General features: G+C 53.1%; 3 protein-coding genes and 1 pseudogene across 4 annotated transcripts in view; 3 read left to right on the forward strand and 1 right to left on the reverse strand.

Moving 5' to 3' along the window:
- Nucleotides 1-11,512, reverse strand: part of Tspear (thrombospondin-type laminin G domain and EAR repeats) — a 172,923-nt gene extending 161,411 nt beyond the window's left edge. The window contains exon 1 of one of the 2 annotated variants that reach the window (NM_001432038.1): nt 10,652-11,512. In NM_001432038.1, the coding sequence (NP_001418967.1) occupies nt 10,652-10,736 (85 nt within the window). In that variant the 5' untranslated portion in view covers nt 10,737-11,512. Of the gene's footprint in view, nt 1-9,130; nt 9,248-10,651 lie in introns of those variants that run through there. The other variant, NM_001432037.1, reaches the window with a different exon arrangement.
- Krtap10-1l1 (keratin associated protein 10-1 like 1) lies at nt 342-1,506 on the forward strand. Its single transcript, XM_087598459.1, has one exon. It carries the CDS (start codon nt 381-383, stop codon nt 1,251-1,253), a length of 873 nt encoding a protein of 290 aa, XP_087454585.1. The 5' UTR covers nt 342-380; the 3' UTR covers nt 1,254-1,506.
- Krtap10-9 (keratin associated protein 10-9) lies at nt 6,432-7,349 on the forward strand. The gene has a single exon (NM_001109595.1). It carries the CDS (start codon nt 6,432-6,434, stop codon nt 7,347-7,349), a length of 918 nt encoding a protein of 305 aa, NP_001103065.1.
- A 4,407-nt stretch (nt 11,513-15,919) lies between the features above and the next one.
- Nucleotides 15,920-16,474, forward strand: LOC120098991 (28S ribosomal protein S36, mitochondrial-like; annotated as a pseudogene).
- The last annotated feature ends 1,104 nt before the right edge of the window (nt 16,475-17,578 follow it).

Genomic DNA, 17,578 nt, shown 5'->3' on the forward strand with positions numbered 1-17,578 from the left:
AAACAGGACATAAAGTAAGGTTAAAATATGCTGATGACTCAATTAAGGACTGAAGCAGGGAGCTACAGCAGAGGGCCTCGAGGAAAGGCTAACTCTTCCTGGAAAGGAAATGACACTCCCCTGCCCCGCGCTAGGCAGCCCTGCCAGACCTATCAGCAATAGCTGTGCAGAGTTCTCTGGGTGGGAGGAGCTAAAGGCCACACCCACTTGATTGATAGGCATCTTAGAACTATGTCAACACCAACAGGGAACTGTAACTGGCACACCACAAACACACGCACCCTTGAGAGATATATAAGTGGCACCAGGCACCTAGCTCCCTCACTCGCCCTCTCCCTCACTCTCTTGTTCTTATCTTACCTTCTGCCCTCCAATCAGCCATGGCCGCCTCCACCATGTCTGTTTGCTCTGAAGCTTGCACTGAGTCCTCCTGGCAGGTGGACGACTGCCCAGAGAGCTGCTGTGAGCCCTGCGGCTGTGCCCCCAGCTGCTGCCAGCCTAGCTGCTGTGTTCCTTGCTGTGCCCCCAGCTGCTGTGCCCCCAGCTGTTGCCAGTCCAGCTGCTGTGCCCCCAGCTGCTCTGCCCCAACCCCTTGCCTCCTTTGCACCCCAGTGAGCTGTGTGTCCAGCCCCTGCTGCCAGTCTTCCTGCTGCACACCCTCATGCTGCCAGCAGTCTAGCTGCCAGCCAGCTTGCTGCACCTGCTCCCCCTGCCAGCAGCCCTGTGGTGTGACCCTTTGCTGCAAGCCTGTCTGCTGTGTGCCAGTCTGCTGTGGTGCTTCCTCCTCATGCTGCCAGCAGTCTAGCTGTGAGCCCTCTTGCTGCACCTCCTCCTCCTGCCAGCAGCCCTGTGGTGTGACCCTTTGCTGCAAGCCTGTGTGCTGCACACCCATCTGCTCTGGCTCCTGCTGCCAGCAGTCTAGCTGCCAGTCCTCCTGCTGCCAGCCCTCCTGCTGTGTGCCTGTCTGCTGCAGGCCTGTGTGCTGCACACCCATCTGCTCTGCCTCCTCCTCCTCCTGCTGCCAGCCCTCCTGCTGTGCTCCTGTGTGCTGCAAGCCTGTGTGCTGCAAGCCCTGCTCCAGCCTGTCCCTGCTGTGCCGCCCTGTGTGCAGACCTGCCTGCTGTGTGCCCACCTCCTCCTGCTGTGCCTCCTCCTGCCAGCCCAGCTGCTGTCGCCCAGCCTCCTGTGTGTCCCTGCTGTGCCGCCCTGCCTGCTCCAGACAGGCCTGCTCAGGACAGAAGTCCACCTGCTGATGGATCTCCAGGGACAGAACTCCTCACCTCTCCCCTAGTCCCTGAGCTGCCCCAGATGCCAGCATTGCCTTAGCTTGAGTCTTCCATCAAACGACAGAGGATCCTGTCTTGTTCTCTGCCATTACCAAATCTGGTAGAAGTCCTGGTCATAAGCCTGAGAGCCCTACTCTACATCCCTGGTGTCACTTGGGTGGGAAACTGCCAGGTACCCTCTAGCTGGAAGCCTCCTCAGAACTTTAAAAATAAATGCTTTGACCTCAGCCATGTCTCAGTCTTCCTCTCTGAACTCTAGTGGAACCAGCATCAGGTCCTGATGGAAGGCCAGGAAGCATTGCATCCTGGGCCTCCCCGGCTTGTCCTGGGCTACCACACCTGTGATAGAGAGTCCCAATCACAGGCAACCCCTGCCCGCCCCACCAGGCTGGCCTCTTTCTCAGGAGCCACTGGCAAAGACAAACAGCAGACTGTCAGGGTGGGTGACCCTGTGTCTGATGCTGAAGGTCTGGTACCTGCTGGATTCCCTGGAAGAACCATTGAGTGCAGCTGCTAAGAACCTGGTTCCTGGGGTTGAGGATTTAGCTCAGTGGTAGAGCACTTGCCTAGCAAGTGCAAGGCCCTGGGTTCGGTCCTCGGCTCCAAAAAAAAAAAAAAAAAAAAAGAACCTGGTTCCTCAGAAAAGAGAGCAGGGAAAGCAGGCGGCCTGCCCCATGCTAGGAGTCAGAGCCCAAGGAGCCAGCACAGGCCCTCCAATCTTACCATACTCCAGAAGACTAGCTACCTCTTGGGCTCAGACTACAAACAGCCCCCAGGCTTTCAACATAAGCTGAGCTGAATTGCTTTCTCCCCATGAGCTCCTTTAGGCCCAGCAGCTGCCTCCCCTCCATTGCTCTTTGAGTTGCCATGGCTGCCCCCCCCCCCCACACACACACCCTCCATCTTCCCCACAACTACTTACTCACCATCAAACTCACTCTCCTGTCAGTTGGCTTGGGAAAGTCATGGCAGGAGACCCCTGGGGCACATGCACCCGCCTGCCTGTCCTGCTCCCTCTCTTGCACTTCATGCACAGCCCTCATCCAGGTCGCTGTGGCCTGTCAATGCTCCACTCTCCCTCTCTTCAAGCTCCTGTGCAGGGCTAAGCCACGCTCACCTCCAACTGTGGGCCTGGAGGCCAAGCCAGGTGTCCTACCTTCCCTCCCCACGGTCAGAATAGGAGATGCAGTTGGAACTACGGTGGTCAGACTGACTCCAGGCGGTACAGCCAAGGTGCACAGGCTGGACCTTTCCCAGGGTCCCCTGCACTTCCCCGGCAGCATATGGCCATGAAGTGAGTGCCAACTCCAAGACAAGAGAACTCTGCATCTTGTTGTGTGCATCAACAACACCTGTCACAGACTGATGACTTACTCCTGTGTCTTAGGGATCCATTGCTGTGAAGAGACACCATGACCATGGCAACTCTTAAAAAGCAGACATTTCACTGGGACTGGCTTATGGTTTCAGAGGTTCAGTCCGTTATCATCGTGGCAGGAAGCAGGACAGCAGGCAGACAGGGTGCTGGAGGAACTGAGAGTTCTACATCTTGGTCCTAAGGCAGCAGAAGGAGACTGTGTACCACACTGGACATAGCTAGTGCATAGGAGACCTCAAAGGCCACCCCGGGAGTGACACACTTCCTCCAACAAGGCCACGCCTCCTAACAGCATCACTCCCTGTGGGCCAAGCCTATTCAAGCACGTCAGTCCATGGGGGCCATTCCTATTCAAACCACCACAGACAAAAAAGTACAACCGTTCTCTGTGGGCTTGTTGGAGGATGCACATGGGCCTGTTAAAACCACATCAGAAAAACCCGTCCTGAGAGCCACTCCAGACCGAGGAAGGGTTCACTGCCCTCAGCTCACCCCAGGGAGAGGACACCTAGTAATTACCCACCTGCCTATCCTTTAATCATTCCATGTGTGTCAAGGGACTGACAGGAGAAAGCCCAACTGTCCCTAAGGCTTCAGCTCCTCAGTTCCACTGCTATGTGACCCATCCAAATTGTTGTCTGTCCATCCATCCATCTATCCGCCTACCCCTGTCCCTGTATCTTACCTTTGGGTTTTTTTTGTTTGTTTGTTTGTTTGTTTGTTTTACCACAGAATGCTCCCAGCAGTCCTCTCCAGGTTGTCAACTTCCTATCTAACCACCTCAGCTGCTCTACTGCTGCCTTCTGGGACGGTTTGAACTCCTCAAGGTTGACCGAAGTCTCTTTAACCCTGTGGACCCATTCCGTAAGGGGTGTGTGTGTGTGTGTGTGTGTGTGTGTGTGTGTGTCTGTGTGTCTGTGTGTCTGTGTGTCTGTGTGTCTGTGTGTCTGTGTGTGTGTGCATGTGCACACACACGCATGTGTGCCAGGTGTGTACCAGCTCACTGACCCAGGGAGGAGTTCACTAATCCAATGTAGACCTCACCTCTGAGTGTGACTTTCCCCTCTCCTCCTCTCTGGTCAGTCAGTCTGAGAAAACTGTGAGAGCTGTCACAGTAGGATACAGTCACCCTATCAACCCCCAGCCATACACAAACACATAAGACTGCAGGTCATTGATTTAGTTGGACTCCATTGCTGAGATGAAGACTGGGGAAGCAACTTGGGGGTCAGGGGACCTCAGACAGAAAGACAGGAACTTGGGGGCCTGACATGGGAAAGAAGTCCTCACCCAGACCAGAGGTCTATTTCTCCTTCCTTCAAGAACCTTCAGAATCACTTGGGAAGAGCGCTTATGGGCCAAGTGCTTCCCTTGTGAGCATGAAGACCTGAGTTCCCAGGACCCACATAAAAAAATCCAGGCACAGGAGAGTAAGAAACTGAAGAACCCCTGGAGCTCGCTGACCAGCCAGCCTTGCCTACTTAGCAAGCTCCACGCTGGTGAGAGACCCTGGTAATGATAGCAGAGGTTGTCCTCTGGTAAACACACACACACACACACACACACACACACACACATGCAAACACACATGAACATAAACACATACACACAAGCACACATGTGCACACACATGAACATACATGCACACATATACACATATAAACATACATATAAGCACACATGTGCACACACATGAACATAAACACACATATGCACACACAGACACACATGTGCACATGTATAAACATGCACACACAGATACACATGTGCACACATGCTCACACACATGCACACACAGACACAAATATAAACATACACATACACACACATGCATATACATGAACATAAACACCCACATTAACCATATGCACATATACACACATACACAGTCGCACATGCACATAAACATATATACACAAACATAACATACACACATACACAACACACACAAACGAACACATACACACACACAAACACGCGTGCGCACATCACGCATACAACTTCAAAACAACTAATAAATCCTAATTACCTAGAAAGATAATGTGTGTTTCTCTACAGGCCGGTGAGACACGGATGTTATAAACAAGAAACGAGCTGTGTTTACTAAGGGTCAGGATACTTGTGACCTCTCGTTTCACTATGTTAGCTTGCCTGTCTGTCCCTAAATCTAAGCAGTGTGCCTCAAAAACCACTCCAAAATGGCATTAACAAACGGAAAAGAAGAAAAAATAAACCACCTTGTGCCTTTTACTTCAGTTTTAACATTTGCTTAAGTGTTGTGCTTTGAACCGTCTTTAAACCCTGTACACGACAGGAAAAGTGATAGGAAGTTTCGGGACTGGGGTTTGAAGAGAGGCATGTACACACACACACACACACACACACACACACACACACACACGGACACACAAAGAAAGCTACAGGATTATATATACGGCCATTATGTAGACACCTGAGGAGACCTTCTCAGGCCAGCACTCCCAGTGCCCAAATGTCTAAATGATCCATAAACACTTAACTTCACTCCGGCTTGTCCTGAAGTGCTTCTCTATCCTCCTATAGAGAATTAGCTTTACTCAACTGGGGGTCTCTAGAATGGAGGCTGGTGGCTGAACTGGCCCCAAGATCTCCGAGACATCGTTTCCATCCCTGGCCAGCTCTGTTTTGGGCCTGAGGTGAGAAGCAGGCGGTGGCTTCTCCCCTCATGGTGGCCAGGAAGGGGGAGGACCAAGATGGAAAAAAAAAAAGAGAGACAGATGAGAACCTACATACCCTTCGGTGGTCACCTTGGGCCCCACAGCAGACACCCTTCACCAGCACCATCTGCTCAGACCCACGCCTCTTTGGAGGATCATTTCATATTGAAAATACAGCAGTCATGAGGAAGGGATCCTATACACATGTGTCTAATGACGGAACTCTGGCAGGCCCACAACTCACACAAAGACACCTCCTCATGCACACCTGAAGGTGGGCCCCACCTAGAGCTCCTCACGGGTGCCCTTGGACAGAGCTCTCTGAGGCCAACACTGAGGGACCATGCAGTGGTTACGACGAATCCTCAAGGATGAGATGAGGTGCGGGCTCCACAAGTTCAAAGGCAGCCTGGCACACTGACCTCCGGCCTCAACCTTGGAATGTGTCAAACTTCAACGTGGCCACAGCTCCCTCAAACCTGAGCCAGCATGCTAACAGTAGTCAGTATCAGAAGGGGCATGCCTGCCCCAGCCCTTCACCACCCAAAGCAGGGGTAGCGGGGATGGGAGGGGGCAGAGACCCTATCATGAGTATCCCCAACCAGGCCAAGGTGAAAGAGAGCCCAGCATGGTCACTGGAATCAGCCCCACCTTCTTCAAGGGCTTGATGGCAAACAAGGAGAAAGGGGCAGATGCACCCAACAGAGAGCACTGGAAAATGTTTGGACATCCCAGAAGCACAGACCCAACTCTCCTGCCAAGGGAGCCCAGACCCACTCCTGGCCAGCACTGTCTCCCACCAGGGTCCCCCCTCCCCATCAGTAGAGCTAGCCAAGGTCCCTGGCTCAACACAACACACAGGACATTTACAAGCAGAGTAGCATCTTCCTGCACTCTCCAGGAACCAGCGCCAAACACTAACAAGGAAAGAGCCGCTGTGTAGGGCCACCTATGCCAACAACACACTGTGTGCACAGTATAAAAGTCGAGGGCCAGCGGCTCACACACACACACACTCACACAGACTCACACAGACTCACACACTCACAGCTCCTACCAGACCTACCCACCATGGCCAACTCTACAATGTCCATTTGCTCCAGTGACCTGAGCTACAACAGCCGGGTCTGCCTTCCCGGTTCCTGTGACTCTTGTACTGACTCCTCCTGGCAGGTGGATGACAGCCCAGAGAGCTGCTGTGAGCCCTGCGGCTGTGCCCCCAGCTGCTGCCAGCCTAGCTGCTGTGTTCCTTGCTGTGCCCCCAGCTGCTGTGTCCCCAGCTGTTGCCAGGCCAGCTGCTGTGCTCCCAGCTGCTGTACCCCAACCCCTTGCCTCCTCTGCACCCCAGTGAGCTGTGTGTCCAGCCCCTGCTGCCAATCTTCCTGCTGCACACCCTCATGCTGCCAGCAGTCTAGCTGCCAGTCAGCTTGCTCTACCTGCTCCCCCTGCCAGCAGCCCTGTGGTGTGACCCTTTGCTGCAAGCCTGTCTGCTGTGTGCCAGTCTGCTGTGGTGCTTCCTCCTCATGCTGCCAGCAGTCTAGCTGTGAGCCCTCTTGCTGCACCTCCTCCCCCTGCCAGCAGCCCTGTGGTGTGACCCTTTGCTGCAAGCCTGTGTGCTGCACACCCATCTGCTCTGGCTCCTGCTGCCAGCAGTCTAGCTGCCAGTCCTCCTGCTGCCAGCCCTCCTGCTGTGTGCCTGTCTGCTGCAGGCCTGTGTGCTGCACACCCATCTGCTCTGCCTCCTCCTCCTCCTGCTGCCAGCCCTCCTGCTGTGCTCCTGTGTGCTGCAAGCCTGTGTGCTGCAAGCCCTGCTCCAGCCTGTCCCTGCTGTGCCGCCCTGTGTGCAGACCTGCCTGCTGTGTGCCTACCTCCTCCTGCTGTGCCTCCTCCTGCCAGCCCAGCTGCTGTCGCCCAGCCTCCTGTGTGTCCCTGCTGTGCCGCCCTGCCTGCTCCAGACAGGCCTGCTCTGGACAGAAGTCCACCTGCTGATGGGCCTATCCATCTGGCTAGGGTTCCAGAGCTCAGCTCCTTCCTTGCCTCTCAGTGACCTGTCAGGGTCGTATCCTCTTTGGCACCAGCATAACATGACAGGTCCCCGATGTCACGCCGCAACAGCTGGTGCCCACCCTACCCTCAAATGCCCGGTAGCTCCCACCTTCCCAGTACACCTCTGTTTTCCCCAGTGCACATCTGGCCTTGCCATTAATAAACCTCTCCTCCTGGCCTTTGAGCTTCTTCTTCTTTCTGCCTCGTGCAAGGGTTAGGGATGCCCTGGCAGCTCCGGGTGAGCCCCAGAACTTGGGAGTGTCTCACCTCTGGCACCAGCCATAACATGACAGCTCTATGATGTCACACCCCACAGCTGGTGCCCACCCCCCTAACTCCCACCTGCAGCTTCCCCACTGGCTGGTGGCTGACAGCTGGATTAGTCCCTGGCAAGAAAGCCCCACCTCCTCAAGTCTCACCATCTCTGGTTGGGGGACAGGAGGGCCAGCAGGGGTTTGACACATACAAAGCACCACAGTGCCTCCTGAATAGGCCTCTGTACTGCCTTGCTCGAATGTCCCAACCTGTAGGTCTGCGACCTCATCAAGAACACAGCCTGGGGGTTGGGGATTTAGCTCAGTGGTAGAGCACTTGCCTAGCAAGCGCAAGGCCCTGGGTTCAGTCCCCAGCTCTGAAAAAAAGAAAAAAGGAAAAAAAAAAAAAGAGCACAGCCTGGAGATGGGGAGAGGGTTTCAAGGAGAAAGAAGATGCGAGAGGACATCTTAATCCACCCTCTGGAGTCTGGGGTCTGAACCTACTCCACTCTCTCTCCCTCCTTGGGTCAATTTGGATGTCCCCAACATCTCCAGAGCCCAAGCATGAGATGCCCTCTGGGCCACAACCTCATTCTGGCCTGCTGTCCCTCTCCACCCTCACACCAGGGTCCTCTGAGCTCCTTCCGAGCCCTATTCTGCCCAAGCAGGAGACAACCGAGGTGAGAGCAAGCAGGCTGTAAAACCTAGGAAGCTGAGAAGATTGACACCCTTGGAGACCCTGGGGCTCTCTAACCTTTAACAGGCTTGGACCATGCCCCGTGGGGAGAGGACCCTTTGGGAACTCTCCTCCTGCCCACACACCAAGCCTTCCTGTCTTCTAAGGCTGTTAAGACAGGTGGCACCCTGCCCCTGCCCTCCCACTCTCTTGGGGACCCTCCTGTTAAAGAGAGGGCAGAGAAGTCAGTTCCCACTGGAAGCCAGAACACTCCCAGGAGTTCACCCACCTTATATCTGCTATGTCCCCTCTCTGTGACAGAACCCCTACCGCAGACTATACACTACAGTATCTGAGACCAGTGACCTGGGGGACCCTGAGCTCCCTCCATGATGCTGGCTACCTGCTGGAGAGTGTAGCCATGCGCCCTTCTCAGAAAGTCCCCAGAACACAGACTACTAGACCTCACAGGGACAGATATGTGGATAGTGACGGAGATATTTTCTACCAGACCCCCATCTTGTCACCTCATTTGCAAGCTAAGTACCAGGAAGCACTTGACAAGGGCGAAGTGGGGCAGAGGGGGGGAAGGAGGGGGCGCTCAGGTCACTTCTAAAACCAACTGCAACAGGTGTGAGTGTTTATACTCACAGAAACTTGCTTTTTCTCAAGCTTCCCGCCTGCTGTGACCTTACACATTGACCACCAGTCCCAGTGGCCACAGAAGTGGATCCAGAGACCTTCCAGTTTCTCATCTGCAGCCCAGACCAGGGTGGGCAGAATGGAGCGCTCACCTGTGTCCTGCATCAAAGTTCAGGTCTGGTGAGCGCTCAACACAGAGTGGAACCAGAGGGACTGACTTAAAACTGGGCCAGCTCTCACTGGCCTCCCAAGACTCTTATCAAGCAACTTCATAATATCAGCCTGACTTTTATGTTTCCTCCCTGCTTCGCCGTGTTCATAACTAGGTCATCTTTTAACTATTCAGAACGCACCTTCAGGGGAGAGGGGGCGGGCTTTATAAATAACCTTTATTACCACTATTCTGATTGGCTGTGTTCCCCAGGCTCATGAAACAGGAAAGCACATGTTCGTGACTCATCCCAGCCCCCGGAAGCATGGCTGTCCTCACAGCTCCCAGCCAGGCCTGCACAGGGTCCTTCTGGCTCATTTACATGTTCACCTCACAACTCGAGATGGCCCTGCATTTGAAAGGGGAAAGGGGGGCACCCAGACACCATCACTTAGAGCCAGGGGATTTGTTGGGTGACAACTGACTTAGAAGCTCCACATTCAAAGCCATCACTGAAGATGCGGCTGTCACAGAGCAGAACACAGGAGGTGGGGTGGGGCTTCTCTTCTGCCTCAGATCCCCTCAGGTGGCTGGATCAGGTCCCAGGGCCTTCTCACCCACAGCCCATGGTGGAGAGGTTGCTGGAACTTACAGCAGGTCACTTCTAGGTAGTTAGGTTATAAAGTCCATGCACTGTTCACCTGGGTCAGTGTCCCAAACCTCAATCGCAGGGTCGCCCCCTTCCACATCACAGAGACCATCAGACCAGTGCGTGAAGAAGTCTCACACTTCCTGGCAACCCAGTGGAAGCCATGCACGCACAGGAGAACGCAGCCACCTGTCACACCAGCACCTCTTGTCCCTGGGATCCCCACCACCAATTTGCAATCCCCCAAGAGGTCCAGTTTCTTTATCCCATTAATTGTGACTTGATAACTAGAGTCTCTTGCTGGGAACCCTGGGAACAGCGTGTCATGGTCACTGGTGTTGCCAGGGGCCTCTCTGAGAAGAGAAGGAAGCCTGCAGTCAGCCCATCTTGGGGAGCTCCAGGCTGAACCCAGGTGTGGGTTGTGGGTGTGTTTGGGGCTGGGCCTGTGTTTCTCCTTCAACTGGGGACAGAGCCAGGCCCGTGGCGGCCCAGAGCTTTGCTAAGTGAGGGTTGGATAACTCTTCTCTATGCCAGGAGCCGGAGGGCCGGGGACTTCATTCCTGAAGCAGGTGCTTGGCCTTCCCCGGCAGCCAAGCAGGTAAGTACTTGTGAAGCCTCGATGGCTGCTGTTAGCTCTTTGAAACCTGAAACCCCTCCCACCTCTAGCAGCTTAAAGAAACCTTTTATTGTGACAGCCTGTGCAGCCCCCCCTCTAACTGTATCCCCCCTGTCCCCCATAACTGCCCAGGTCTCTAGGAAGCCAGCATCTTACCACACACCAGTGACCTGGTGCCAGGAAGTGGTATGTCGAACCCCATTTCCCTCCAACTCCACAAAAGATGCCCTACCCAGGTCCCCATGTGGTCACCTTACCTGTGCAGGGCTCCCAGGGCCGGGTGCCGCGGCTGGGGGTACCCAGAAGCAAGAGCGCCACGCACAACGTCAGCAGGGCAGACATGAGGGGATCGGGTCCCAAGATCCATCCAGGGGCTCCACACGCCTGCAGAGAGGCAATTAGTCCTAATTCCCTGCGAGGGGCAGTCTGGACCCCAGGTGGTCACTGTGATGAGTTCATGTTTGTATCTGCAGGAGGGCAGCGGTGACAATGACAGTCTGTAGCTTGTTCTGCAGTAGCAAAAGGCGGGTGGCCCTGGCACGCTGGAGCTCCAGCTGCGGGCAAGGGCTTATCTCGCTCTTTCTCGGCTTCCCTGTTGGGCTTGGGTCCCGTGTGCAGGTGACAACGGTATCAATCTTCAGGACTGGGATTAGTCATTGGCAAAGCTCACCCTCCTGAAGGAGAGACAGAAATAGATCCTTCAGCGGGGCACTGAGAGCAAACCAGAAAAACTTAGAAAACCAGTTTTTCCTGAGCGCAGATGAGCGGCGGCGGTGGCGGTGGCGTGCTACAGTGCGGGACCCAGTGCAGGTGACCTTGGCAGACCTGCAGCTAGCGAAAGGGACAGGTGCTCTGCCGGTCCACCTCCTGCTCTCTTGGGGAGTCCCAGACAGGCCCCTGCTCTCAGCTGGGGTGAGTGTCCCCAGAGGCTCCAACATGCAGCAGGGGTCCGCCTTAGGCCCTGCAGGTTAGATTCTCTGTTCTGTGCTGAGATCAGGATCGGTCTTAGAGGAGGTGGTGACAGCCGTGACAGCGGCAAGTCTCCAGCCCTGCCGGGTCCCACACCGTCCCCAGGAGGGCCGGCTTTAAAGAGGGCTTTTTATCTGGTGCCCAGCCCTCAGAGGGTGTGTGGGTTTGTCAACTGTTGGCTTCAGGAATTCCCCTGTGGGGGGAGCCATCCTTAAAGAGAACTGTTCCAGAGGAAAGGGTTTGGAGTGGCCCTGCAGAGGATTCGTTGCCTGTATGCTCAGTTCCCTGAGGGATGCTTCTGGCTCAGCAGAACCCGCTTTCACAAGCCCCTAAGACACTCGGTTTTCCCCCAAAAATGTCCCAGCTCAGAACTCAGGCATAGCCTGACAATGGGTGTTTGCAAATGGCAGACCGTTTTGTGAGGGAGATATGGGAGAGGGTTGGCAAGAGGATGGGTACCACAAAACAGAGAGGGAGAGAGGATTGGAGAAGACGAATGGAGAAGAGAGAAAGAAGTAGGAGTGAGCCCAGCTCAGGGCCCTGGCAGTGTCTGACTTTGGGTATTTGGCAGCTCAAGACCCTGTGATTAGAGAGACAGAGAGACAAGAAAGCATAGGATAGGCAGAACATGGGGTGGAAGAGGAAGAAGGGTGATCTGCAGAGTGCTGGAGGGTCTCCGTAGGGGACGTTTACTCTGGCCTTCCCTTCTCCCTGGAGACCTTGTTCTGCCAGTTTATGTCCGGGTGATGAGGCTTGTGGGCTTGCGGTGACCAGGGTATCTATAAAGAAATACCCAGGCCCAAGGGAGGTCTTGGGGTGAGTTTCTTCAGTACTGGACTCAGTGCTGCTCCTTCCTGGTGCATATGGAGCAGTGGTGGGGTTTCCAGGGCTCCAACCCTCCTAGATCAGAGCAGCTATGAGAGTTTAAATGGAGCCCACTTCACCATGACCCTAACCATCAAAGCAAAGATGTTTGGTTCCCCCAGGGGAGCAGCAGCCTGGTCTGAGAGGGGGAGGTGGGGGAGGGGAGCAGCCTAGTCTAAGGGGGGAAGGTGAGGGAGAGGAGCCGCCGGGTCTGAAAGTGGAAGGTGAGGGAGGGGAATAGCCTGGTCTGAGGAGGGAGAGGGAGGGGGGCAGCCTGGTCTGAGGAGGGAGGGGGGGAGCAGCCTGGTCTGAAGGTGGGAGGTAGAGTGGGTAAGGGAAGCAGCCTGGTCTGATGGGGGTATAGGGGAGAAGCCTAGTCTGAAGGAGGAGGTAGGGTGGGTGAGGGAAGCAGCCTGGTCTGAGGAGGGAGGGGAAGGGGAGGGAGGAGGGGAGCAGCATGGTCTGAGGGGGGAGGGAAGCAGCCTGGTCTGAGGGGAGAGGAGACCAGCCTGGTGTGAAGGAAGGAGAGGGAGGGGAGCTGAGGGGGGAGGGGGAGGGGAGCAGCCTGGTCTGAGGGGAGAGGGGACCAGCCTGGTGTGAAGGAGGAAGGAGGGGAGTTGAGGGGGGAAGGGGGAGGGGAGCAGCCTGGTCTGAGGGGAGAGACCAGCCTGGTGTAAAGGAAGAAGAGGGAGGAGAGCTGAGGGGGGAAGGGGAGGGGAGCAGCCTGGTCTGAGGGGAGAGGCAATGCCATGCAGTCTCTTTCCCAGCTGAGGAACACTTTGTCCTGGACCAGGGCCCCTCCCAGCCCAGCTGCAGGTAGTGGTGGTAACCACCAGAGGCACGCCCTGGGTGGGGTACAGAGGTGACTTCTGCAGGATGGGCAGCTGGCACCCATGCAGGGTCACAGGGTTGCAGGACTGGAGAGTTCCATGCAGCCAGCTGCCCTCCGTCTCCTTTCATTAAATGAGACAGTGTCAGTTTTTTGGTTTTTTGAAATAGCCTGATTTGAGGAATTAAAATTATGCTCCCTTGGGAAAACTCCCTCCTTGTTACATTTACGGCAGTCACACACCCCTGTCTCGGGCAACAGGCAAGAGTTACTGGAACTCTCATGCAAAGCCCCACAGCAGCTACCTTAGTGTGGGGATCCTGACTATGAGACTTTAACACCATAGGAATCTCTGAAACTCCACATCTGGAAATGGCATGACCACATATGTGACCTGGATAAAACAACAGGTCTCAGGCATGTCGACTTCCAAGCCCTCAGAGACAGGACAGCCCAAGCCTCCGTGTGCATCTGGAGATGCTGGTAAGAGAGAAAAATGCTCATATCTCTTCCCCAGTTTTTTTTTTTTTTTCAAGTTGATTTTGCAACAGAAATCGCTTTTCCATGCAGGAAAGATTCACAGATGTGGGCCAAGAGCAACATAAGAGGGGGCTGTATACCAAAGATGTCTGTGATTGACCTGAACCTTACACAGTTCACCCACGCCTGAGCTCCCTGCCTGTTAATGGATCTCACAGGCAAGGACAGCCCAGCCCAGTTCAGTAGAAAAAGAAAACCTTCCAAGAGGTGAAGATGTAGCTCAATTGGCTGAGTATTCGCCTGGCTCCCAAGTTCAATCCCCAGCATCCCCTAAACCAGATGCAGTGGAGCACTCCTGAAATCCAGGGACTCAAGGAGGTGGAGGATCAGATGTTCAGGGTATTCCTAGGCTAACTATACAACATGTTTAAAGCTAGCCTGGGCTATTAGTGACCTTGTTGGTCGGGAAGAAAGAAAAGAAAAAGGGGAGAGAGAAAAAGAGAGAGGGGGAGGGAGAGAAAGAAAGAAGAGAGGGAGGGAGAGAAGTAAGGAGGAAAGGGAAGGAACATTGGTTAGATCGCACACCTTCTCTCTGCCTTTCTCCCTCTCCCAGAAATCAGGCCATGCCCTGCAGTCTGTCCCTGTGACCCAGTCTGCTTGTGTCAGAAAGATCTGGGCTCTTCAGATAATGCAAACCCAGTCTTTCCACCATTCACCATCATTTTCTCTAAGATGTAACGGGTCCTGAGACACAACCTTCACAGCTGCCATGCACGCCAGCTCAGCTCAGTCTTCAACTGCCCAAGGTGTGGCCCATCTGTTACCGCTACCCTATGCTGTGTTATCATTCCATGGGCTCTCCCGCCCTCTGTTCTAGGATGCCTGTTTCTTCTGCCAGCATCACGTTGGCACTGCTTGATAAAGTATATACGCACTAGTTCTCCTTTTTAGAGATGTACCCACAGGAGCTAAGGACACTGGCTCAGTCTGCAAAGCACCTCCCTTACAAACAAGACTGGAGTCAATCCCAGAGCCCAGAAGGAAAAGGCTGGGTATAATGGCCTAGGCATAGTAATCCCAGCCCTGGGGAGGCAGAGGTAACCAGCTAGATCTCTGGGCCTCACCAGCCAGGCAGCCTTGCTTACTTCCAAGTTCGAGACCGGCTAAAGACCCAGTTTCAAGGGGATTAAAAAGTAGTTAGTGTACTACAGAATGAGCTGCTAGCCTGAAATACAGTAAGACCCTGTCTCGAAAACAAAAACAAGCGTTGGCAGCTCTCACCTATATACTTCTTCACACAAACTTTAAAAACCGTTGTCCCTGTAGCCGGGTGTAATAGCACACACCTGTAGTAGTACAGATACTTAGGAAACCGAGGCAGGAGGATCACTTGAACCCAGGAGTTTAAGCGCAGCGCAGCCAGACTGTCACAAAATAAAAATAAAATTAAAAATAACCCTATTTAAAACTTCCAAACCAACATTAAATAGTAAGCAAAGTATTACAGGAATCGGGCTGGGGAGATGTCCCAGCAGATAAACATCTTGATATACAAGAATGAGGCTCTGCATTCAGATCCTTAGCGTCAACATGTGTCTACATGCCTGTGGTCCCGGCCCTGGGGACGTGGAGACAGGAGGATCTTGGGTACATATGGCCAGCTAGTTTGCCAAGAAGTGAACTCATTCAGGGATGATGTTATCATTGTGGCAAACATAATTTCTTTGTATGTATGCAATGTGTGCACATGTATGTTTGTGTGTGTGTGCACAGTATGTGTATATATATATGTATATATGTTTGTTTATGGTCTCTATGTATATGTGGCATATGGTGCGTGTGTTGGTGGATATATATGTGTGTATGTGCACATATGTGCTTTGCACATGAAATTTTATTCTTGCACATGGTTAATATTTCGTATTCTTGTTTCTGGTCATGCTAACTTTGTCACATCATCATCTAATTTATTGTGGTGTGATATATATATATACATATATATATATATATATCTCCAGGTTTCTTTCTAAATGTATATTAAAATGTCTTTGGAGATGAGGTTTTACAGAATGCTTACATTTTCTCCCTAGACTTGGCACTTTACTGTTATATAGCTTTTCCTTTCTGGGTTTTGATTAGTACGTTTATGCATATTTTGAGTGGACAGGCTCAGTCTTGCTTTTTTTCCTCCTCCACAGAGTTTATGCTTTTACCAGCACTACCAACACAGCAATCTCTGCTACTGCCGTGTGTTGGGCTCTGACTTCGGTTTCATTTCTCCTCAGAACTCTGGCCGTATGTGTTTTGGTGCCACGTTGTTAGGTGCGTATGTGTTTTTGATCGTTATGTACTGCAAATCCTGTTTTCCTTGGAATCCATTGCTTTCCTGGTCCTCGTTCTCAAATTGCCCCAGCCAATCAGCTCCGCCTAGGCCTCTCTCCCTCACTTGTCTGTGCAGACACCAACATGCAGATTCCCACCTCACAACTGTACCACGAAATCCTATACAAGGGAAAGATGGCTTCCGCCAGCAGGGTCATGCGGGTAGTGAAGCCACCTGCACCATCAATACGGTTCTCTAACAGAAGGGTCAACCCTAAACTCGGTGCCTCAGAAGCTTTGGAATCTGCTGTGACACCCTCCCACACCTCTGTAACCTCACAGCATTCTAAAGGAAGCATGTCCCCAGATTTCCTGATGCATCAGGGGCCACCAGACACTGCAGGTATAATAGGAACATTACCTCAGAAATAAAGAAGGACACCCATGTCTCAATAGGAAATGGAATTTATCCAGCAGAGGTCCAGAGAGATCATCCTAGCTTCTGTTTGTCACCAGACAAGGATTATCTCTACAATAAAGGACCTCCAAAACGTCATACGAGAAATTGTATATTAAACAACTTAATAATTATTCTGCGAGCAGAATGAAGTGTAGAAACCGGAGTGGTCCCTTGTATCTCCTACATGATCTTGGTCAGCTTCCCCACAAGCTGGCCTGTACACTTATGAAACTCAACATTTTTAAATGGAAAAAAAAAAAAGCCTATTCTAGGGCCGTGGTTTGGGAAGTTGGGAGACATCTGACATAGCCCTGAAGCGGTCCAACGTGGTGCATACACCCATCCATCGTGAGGCCCTGGAGGGTCAACAGTGAACCATGTATAAAATGAGGCCGTAGTGTTCCCTGAATACAAGAATGCATCCCCAATTCCCTACCCTAAACCCATCTTCACCCCTTGCCTCTTCATCACTGGACAAGAAGGGGAGGTACCATCCAATATTGTCCCAACCCCAGTGGAAGGAAAGGGAGGCTCCATGCTCTTGGGAGAGACACCCAGGCTTCCAGGACCCTGGAAACAACCCTAGGAAGAAGCTTGTAGATGGAGACACAGTATGTGTTCTGAAGTTTGCTAACATGATGGTGAGTTTTTGCATTAAGTGTTGTTGCCATAGCTCTCAGACACTTGGTCCAAGATGCCCAGATATTGCAGTGAAGGGATTTTTTTAGCTACGTGGGTGGACCCCATTCAATCCACTAAAGGTCACAAGGCAAAATTTGAGCCCCCCCCCAAGAAGAGGAACTCCTTCCAGAAGCCGGCCTCCAGACTCCGGCTGTACCAACTCTTCTCCCGCCCCCTCACCCCCCCACTCCCACCCAGGTCTCCAGCAGCAGTCTGAACTTGCCACCCCACCCCCCACCGTCAGTCACATGAGTCAATTCCTAAAATAAACACCTCTCCTGTCTAGAGGAGCACCCATCCATATATGTGCTTGTGTCTGCAACTGCACACAGACACACACACCTGTCAGCTCCGCTTGTCTCGAGAGCCCTGATGATCATAGCTTGCATGGGGGTTGGGGTGGAGGCTCCTTAGCTCTGGTCTAAGGCACACCTTCAAAGGATTCGGAGAGGGGTGTGGCCCTGGGAGAGGAGGCCAAGCAGACCCTCTGGGTTTCTTCTGAGCTGGAGCTTCACGGTAGTACCAGAAGAAGAGGACTCTTCCTACTGCGGTTCATTGAAGCCTAGAACTGTGTTCTGA

The sequence above is a fragment of the Rattus norvegicus genome, chromosome 20, assembly GCF_021556685.1.
Source record: "Rattus norvegicus strain SHRSP/BbbUtx chromosome 20, alternate assembly SHRSP_T2T, whole genome shotgun sequence".
Lineage (NCBI taxonomy): Eukaryota > Metazoa > Chordata > Mammalia > Rodentia > Muridae > Rattus > Rattus norvegicus.

What these genes read in the sequence shown, in the direction of transcription:
- Krtap10-1l1 (XM_087598459.1), top strand. Translation starts at nt 381, where the DNA reads ATGGCCGCCTCCACCATGTCTGTTTGCTCTGAAGCTTGCACTGAGTCC.
- Krtap10-9 (NM_001109595.1), top strand. Translation starts at nt 6,432, where the DNA reads ATGGCCAACTCTACAATGTCCATTTGCTCCAGTGACCTGAGCTACAAC.